At 50.3% G+C, this 8,329-nt stretch overlaps 1 protein-coding gene across 1 annotated transcript; it reads right to left on the minus strand.

The window, feature by feature from the left end:
* Positions 1 to 533: 533 nt before the first annotated feature.
* LOC125521781 (probable lysophospholipase BODYGUARD 1) lies at positions 534 to 5,799 on the minus strand. Its single transcript, XM_048686845.1, has 3 exons — positions 4,522 to 5,799; positions 3,939 to 4,144; positions 534 to 1,278 (listed from the first exon to the last, which is right to left on the minus strand). The coding sequence occupies exons 1-3, from the start codon at positions 5,500 to 5,502 to the stop codon at positions 951 to 953; spliced, it is 1,515 nt and encodes a 504-aa protein (XP_048542802.1). The 5' UTR covers positions 5,503 to 5,799; the 3' UTR covers positions 534 to 950.
* Positions 5,800 to 8,329: the final 2,530 nt, after the last annotated feature.

The following is an 8,329-nucleotide window of genomic DNA, read 5'->3' on the forward strand; positions in this document are numbered from 1 at the left end:
ATCTTGCCACTTTTTTGTGTGTATGTCATATAGGCCCTAGTTTGACTTACGTAAGGTGTGGCTTGAACCAAACGTTCATCTAAATTGGTTAAACTTGTCTAACCTTAAGTGTAACAACCTTTGATAAAGTTAGTCACAAATCAAACAGCACTGTAGGTGCATACCGGAGAGCCTTAGTGAGGGGATTGAAAAAGAGAGCACACTCCCTGCTATGAATCAATGAAATAGCCAGCAATTGCTGGACATTTTCAAAAAAAAAGAGCACACTGCGGGGAGGCAGACACTGGCAGACAAAGCCGGTGGCGATCAATGGGACTGTGATGTTGGTCTCTCTCGCCCAATTCAGAAATAAATTCGAGCAGGCCCCGACAGAGCAATCCGTGCCTGTCACAACAGAACGCAGGCCATGTTCATGTGCTCCGCTAGGTGTAGTAGTACCACGAAGCACCCGTCCCATCACATGAAATCATCAAACCAACTTCGGCAGCTTAATCAATTCCGCTTTGAAAGAGTCCATTCCAGTCCATAGTATATATACTACAGTATTATATTACAATTGAGGGGCTGTTGATGACGACGACGACCATTGGCCAAGCTGGTCCAATCAAACAATTAATCATACACTTTATCATTAATTAATTAATTAATTACCAAGGAGAAAGGAGAAGAAGAAGAAAAAAGAAGGAGAAAATGGAAATGATACAGCTGTACGTATTTATAGTTCTTGGAAAGGATATGCCAGAGTTGCTCTCCCACGTCCCATCCTCCTCCTACTCGGCCTGGCATCTGCTCTTGCATTCAGGGTAATCGTTATTGCAATCTTTCTCACGGGCCATTGATTTCCTCCTCTCTTCCTCCTCCTGTGCACTGTTGCTGACTGGTGATCACTGTAGCTGAAGTAGTAGTAGCAGTAGTAGGGTTGTACATGTGGTAGTTGGCGAATGAAGGAGCTAGTCCTGGGCGGCGCTCCGCCAGATGGCCTCGAGCTCGGCGGCGAAGAGCTTCTCCTGGCCGACGACGATGGTGATGTGGTCCTTGTTGTCGTAGACGGTGACGCGGGCGCGGGGCACCCGGGCGCCGACGGCGAGGGTGCACTCCACGGGGAGCAGCTCGTCGTCGCGGCCGTGGAAGAGGGCCACCTTGCAGCTCAGCTGCCCGGCGACCACGTCCAGGTAGGCGCCCATCTTGCTGGCGCTGAGGCACATGATGTTGTGCAGGGTGTGCCACGCCGCGTTGTGGGTGTGGCACATGAACGCCTCGATCAGGAACGTCCGCATCCTGCAGCATCCATCCACGTCAGTTACTCAGTTAGCGCCCGGCATTCACTCGCCCTCTCTGCCACTCACACCCGTATATGCACCGTGCATGTGCCGGCGAGCAACGGTACAGCGCTGCCACTAATGGAAAACGAGAAGAAAAATCTTTGCTTTGCCCCGTGCTCGCAACCGATCGCCTGCCATGGTGCCGTCTGGCTGCAGCATGTGATACAACCATAACTGGAACCCGTTACTGCTGCACTCACTCACTCCACTTGCATTGCTTCTGCTGGACCATGCATTGCATGTAGGAGCAGCCCGGAGTATCCTATCATGCGTGTGTACTTGCGCAATCCAGTAATAAAAATTGCGACTTGGAGCCAAACTTAACTCCCTAGATCTCAGTCATGCCATGCATGCATGCATATGGGTGGGACGCTCATTCATTCATTGCCCCTACACTGGCCTCCACTGCCCTAGCTTTCAGGTTACCTTCAGTACAGTGGAGTGGTATAGCACGCATCAGCAGGAGGGGGTATGCATTATTTGCCCTGGTTCAGCAGTTATTGGTGAATTGCAAGCAAGCACAGTGGGTCATGAGGCCGGCCATGTGACCAGTTCGTCCTAGCTAGCCAGTTGCCGGCCAATTATACGTATGATCATACGTACAAGACTTTGGGACTCACGCACCATCTTTTATAACGTACAGTATACAGAAGTGCATGATGAGACAGCGAGAGGTACATGTTTCTTCGGCAAAACAACGAGAGGTACATGAAGATATATAGCATGCAACGTGTGGTTGTGAGCTGTGCAAAGTCATGAATACCTTGTATTGTACAAGCGCTTGATTAATACGGGCGTACGTAGCAGCAAGCAAGCATGCATGCAGTGTCCACCATGTAGCACTAGCTAGGCTAAACAAGGGAAGGGAGGAGGAGGCCTTTCGTGTGCCAACATATGCGGTTCTGTCATGTTAGGTCCGCCCATCGACCGACCGATCGGTCGACCGCACGACTCCACAACCGAAGCCATTGAAGGCAGCAGCAGCTAGCTAGCTGGGCACTCACCGTCGTCCAGACGACACGTCCCGTCCCGCCCACATGCACAGCTGCACGACATGCACCCCAGCCCCGTACGCGCGTACGTGGCCACGCACCGAATCCACCATAAATATTTCGCTGCACTATTTTCTTTTGACGACGGGGAGAGTTAGCGTATCCGCTTCTTCTCTTGACGGGAGGATTAGGTATCCATGAATGTAGCATCCACCGAGACTTGATTAACTCTCGATCGACTGAGATTTAACAATCTCGTTGGTGTAACGACGCACATACTCTTCTCCCTTTTTCTCTTTCTTTACAGGGAAACGAAGCATATATTCTTTCCGTGGAGTGAAGGAACTTTTCTCAACCAGAAAACACAGGAGGACAGAGGGGAGAGGACAGTACAGTGTCACATTCTACTACTACGTGCCACGGAGCTAGAAAAATGAGGATTAAGCAGTGGTGGGTGAGTGTACCGGCCGAAGACTTTTTCCGCGGCTCGTCTTGTTTCGTGGCGCATAAGTGCGGGTCATGGCCTGTGGGCCCGTCTGGCTGCCGTTTATGGCCGGGTGGTGAGCCACCGCCAATCTAGGCGCCGGCTGCGCGGGCGAGCGCTCACCTACGTGCACGACTGCCGCGCCCGAGCCAAGAATGCATGCACGCATCCATCCTCCACACGACCACACGTACGTACTACGATCCCACCCACCCACCAGGCCACCACGTACCACGGCCACTGTGCCCATCGCCGCGCGCGGAGGAAACCCACGGTGATCGTCATCATCATCGGGCAGGGCGATTAGCTTCGCTTAGCCAGCTGCACGACGACTTGACACACGGATTAGCTAGAATGTCGGGCGCTAATGAATACCGGACAAACAAACGCTGCGGCATGCACCCACTGTTGCTACCGAACAACATTTGGGGGCGATCATTTAAGGGAAGGAGAAGATGGCGCGCGGCGGCGACAGCGATCCCCTTGGCCATACGAGCCCACGGGCGTCGCCGTCGCCGTCGTCTCCACGCATAGCCTGTCTGCTTCGTTTTTAAAATCAAATTCTGGGCGTTCCTGCAGCAGAAGAGGGTGTAGTGTGCGTACGAATGCAGAAAAAAGGGCGCGTGGGATCGGAGAGGGACTCGTGGCGCCATGAATGGGGTCGACAGCTGTGGCTCATCCGCCGGTCTCGCGCCAATTGAATGCCAGAGGCCAGAGCATAGTGTTTTCGTTTCAAAGCAAATGTGTTTTTCATTTCATTTCAAAATTTACTAGGTAGGAGGAGTAGCTGGAGATTCATAACTGCAGGATCGTGTTCAACTTGGTAGTTTACTGTACTGCCCGTGTGTGTGTTCCCTGTGCGCACGGTGACCGTTTGTGTGTGGGGTGGGGTACGTCTATCCAGCAGTTACTTATCGTGACTCGCTTGTCACGGGACCGGCCGAGGAACATGCAGGCCAGGACAGGCAGGTCAGGTGGTTGGGAAATATATAGACTACTGGTCGTGCCGCCGGGAAAAAGAAGAAGGAGAAGAAAATATGCTACACGAGGGCTGTATAAATATATTATATAGTAAAGTGAGGTTAAAATAATATAATATATGCAGGAGGAGAGGAGGAGGAGGTGAGGCGGTTGGCATACCTGTTTCTGGTGAAGATCCTGAAGAGCCTGTTCCAGACCCGGTGGTGCCTGCAGATGGTGAGGCAGATGGTCCGGCTCACGTGCTCGTACCAGCACGCCATCGACGCCCCGAACGCGATCGGCGGCCACACCCGCCGCGGCGCCACCCGCCGCATCACGTACTGCGTCGCCGCCCCCGCCTCCTCCGCCGGCACCGGGAAATACGGCTGCACCACCACCATACCATTTTACAAACATAAACTATTACTATCATACACTTTTGTTTGTGTAAAAACGGACACGGTTGATGGAATTTTACTATAAAGTGCATAGAGTTAGTTAGCGCAGGCCAGGTGATTCGCATGCCGAGTGAGCGACTTCAATTGTTATGTGATCACAGGCCACTCAGGTGTTATGGCAGCCCATTAATGGGAGGTGGTCGGCAGGGCCGGGGAGCCGGAGTTCGGCGAGTAAATGCATGGCAAAGTTCATGCACTCCGTATGCGCAGCAGCAGCAGCAACAGCTAGCTAGGCTGGTGGTGGACACGGCACAGGCACTGCCACCGGCACACACGCATGGTGGCTGGGGTACGTATGTACGTACCGGGGCGAGCAGCGTGAGGGACTTGACGGCGCCGGGGTACTTGACGGCGAGCGCGAGGGCGAGGACGGAGCCGAGGGAGTGCGCGACGACGTGGAAGGTCTTGAGGCGGTAGCGCTGGAGCACGGAGCGCTCGATCATCTCCAGGTGCTCGCGCAGCGTGTAGAGCGAGTCCGCCGGCTTGGGGCTCCGCCCGAACCCCAGCAGGTCCACGGCGAACATCCGGTACCGCCCGCGCGCCGCCGGGCTGAACGCCGGGAACACCGTCTCCGTCCAGAACACGGAGGAGGAGATGAAGCCGTGGATGAACACCACCGCCTCCTGCTCGGCGGCCCCGGAGGGGGGAGGGGGCGGCGGGGCCTGCACGTGCACGTAGAGGTGGGAGGCGCGCGAGCCGGTGCTCCACGAGTGGCACATCTTGCAGTCGCAGTCGGACCAGCAGGGCGCCTGCCGCGGCGGGCGCGGCGCGCGGTCGATCTTGCCGCGGATGAGCTCCGCGATGGCCGGGCTCACCGTCAGCGCCGGCGCGATGGGGCCCGGCTTCCGGGTGGCGTCCGAGAGCAGCGAGGCGCGCACGTAGAGCGTGTCCGACACGTCCTCCAGCTGCATCTTGTTGGCCGACGACGACGACAGCCGCACCACCTTCGTCCCCGCCGCCGCCCGCGGGCCCACGAAAGACAGCGCCCCCTTCGCCCCCGCGGCGCCGCCTGCCCCGCCGCCGCCGTCCTCGCTCGCCGCGGCCGAGCAGTAGCAGGGCTTCCACTCGGCCTCCACGGCGTAGTCCACCACCTTGTACACCAGGCAGAGCACCATGTCCAGCACGTCGAGGAAGGAGAACACCACAAAGCTCACCACGCAGTTGAGCGCGCGCCCCGCCGCGGCCAGCAGCGCGACGAGCGACACCCTGCACTCGCCGGCCCTGCCCCCGGCTGCCGCGCCCATGGCCGCCGCCTTCTCCTGCCACACGCACGTTGCAATGTGCATTGCCGCCCGGCCGCTCCTCCTCGGCCGCCCTCACGTCCCGGTGCGTGGGCGCGCGCGCCGGCCGCTAGCGCTGGGCACTGGCACTGGCAGGCGGGGTGGGTGCGCTACCGGGAGTAGCTGGCTGGCTGGAGCAGAGGAGTGAGGCGGGCGAGCGAGGCTTTTGTAAGAGTAAACGGGCAGCGCGCCTACGGAAAAACAAACCGCATTTAAGCGCGGTGGGAGCGGAGGGGAGGCCGCCGGTTCTCCTCTCCTCTCCTCACCTTCTTCTTCCCTTCCACAACACTTTGTAGTATTTTTTGTGTGTGCGTTTGGGCAGAGTGTGTGGTGAGGTTAAATAGAGTGTGGGGTTGCATTGGGCAAGCAAGCTCGCGAGCAACAAGAGAGGCACCAACGCGTGTCGCCGGTGATCACTGATTACACCGATGAAAGCTACGGGTCATTTGATTTCCATCCCGGACGGCATTCAATCGAGTTTCATGGGGAGGGCTCTCTTACAGTTACGGGTCATGTATGTGTATGCTCCATGCTTTTGGTTAACTCGCATTTATTGGCTCAATGGCTTAGCCGTCCTGGGAGTGACGAACGGTCCAAACTTTGCTCGTGGGGGTGGAAAGCATGGCGGAAAAAATGTCACTGTTTCGGGGAAGCATCTAGCACAACGACATTGCCATATCATAGGAGGAAAATTCTTGTCCATGTGCACTCCCTCCGTTTCGTAAGAATAGGAAGAACTGAAGAAAGTTAAGACATTGGTGTAACTAATCAATCACTTTTAGTTTTAGAGTACCATTAATTGTATGTCATGTATACCGTACTCTCCTGTCATAGGACGGAAAAAATTCATTTGCATAAACATGGCTCGTGGGGGTGGAAAGCATGCAGGGAAACTTGCGAAGAATGAAAATGCCACTATTTGGGTGGAAGATTCTAACATAATTACATTGTCGTATCATAGGAGAAAGAAAACTAAGTAATTCTTGCATAACGATTGCTACTATTATGGTTCATTAAGACATTTGTTTAATTAAATAATTCATTTGATGCAAAAGATTAATAATTAATTACTTCCGTCATATATGATATTTTCTACACTACGTTCAAGATGTACAAGATGTCGCTAGTGACAAATCGTCAGATATACCAGCGGACGACGTTGTCGCAACAGAGTATCATTGTTGAATTGCTAAGAAAAGATATGATAAAGCAGCTTAACAAGTTGCAGCTACATTGTCTGTTTAATTAATTATGAACTACATTGCTTGTAACATTGGGATTTATACTAATTTTGCTTCATATCTTGACAATGAAGTTAATTTCATTACTATTCAATTTTATTGAGAGGTCTAAATTGGTAGTTTCACGTTCTAGCGAGGTCTAAATTGTTAGTTTTTATAATCTAGCGATTTCTGTGTTTTAATGCAGAATTTGAAGTGTTAAAAATTGTTTTTTACTACAAAAATTTATAAAAACCGACCAAAAAAGGATAATCAATGTTTATATCACACCTCATGTGTGAATCGATCTATATTACTTATACTAAACTTTTTTACTCGGCACTAACGTAGTTTTTATATATCTGTTTTGCACATTTCAAATAATATTTTTAATTCTAACTTGTCGAATGACATACCTGTGCATGTAATGTTAAGATACATATATATCATTCAATTCTAGTACTAATAATTGAAAATACATTTATCTTGACGGAAGCGATAACTATACTTTGTTGTTTTTTTTATACTTTTAAGTATTTCTTGAGATACTATTTTGCTAAGATAAAATTAACTATAAATCTAAGAAAAATAGAATTATGGCAGTACTCAACAATCAACATACAATGATTAGTGTGTTCATTTTTATGTTATTTATCTATAGTTTCTTAAATATCCAAGAAACTTGATATAGTGCTTTAGAGTGTATGAATAAAATAAATAATATGCTAGATGATTCAAGAGTGTAATAGTATCAACTATGAGGTATAGGTAACGAAATAGTGAATTCAAAAGTGTGCATGGTGTCACGAAATAATATGTTCAAACCACAGTTCTGAGCACCAAACGCGTCTGAAAGATTGCAATGCTTACTGTATAGAGCAGAACACATAAAAGTGGTAAATCATCAAACAATTAAGCAAGATATGCAATGAATAGCTGACTTTTGGACCATGTGAGGAACAGGTGGTACACATCGAAAAAATGGGACCCACAAAACAAGGTTTTTCTATTTCGATTATGGTTTTCCCCAAATGGGCCACAAAATCTGGTTTCAAAAAAATCTCAAGAATTCCAGATTTTTATCGGCCCAATTTTTCAAAGGAATTTTGAATTAAAAAGTAATTGACATTGAAATATATCACATGTAACCCATTTATACAGCAAATGCCTACTGTTCTGGTGGGCATCAAGCGTAGTAACCATCAGGTGGTCGCAACCTCGACTCAATGACACCGCACCATGACCAATTATTTTTTACAGAGCTTGAATAACGCAAAATACTGTAGTTCAAAAAATGTTTGAGTCGACCCTGTGACGTCCACATGATAGGTCGCAAACCTTACCGCTAGTCCAAATGCTTTGTTGCTGTAATTTATGCATAGCAACCTATCTGAGCATTATTCGGTCATACGAATAGCCAAGATGTAGCTATACTGAGTTACTGACTGACATATCTGGCATAGGTGTCAAGTTTTACATCAAATGACAAGTTAGACATATTACAATTTTCAGGTAGGTCATTACCCATAGAGTCCAGGGTATATTGGTTAAAAGAAACCTATAATGTTTCTAGTTGCATTACCACAACTTTAGTACATCAGAACATGTCGCGT

The sequence above is a fragment of the Triticum urartu genome, chromosome 7, assembly GCF_003073215.2.
Source record: "Triticum urartu cultivar G1812 chromosome 7, Tu2.1, whole genome shotgun sequence".
Lineage (NCBI taxonomy): Eukaryota > Viridiplantae > Streptophyta > Magnoliopsida > Poales > Poaceae > Triticum > Triticum urartu.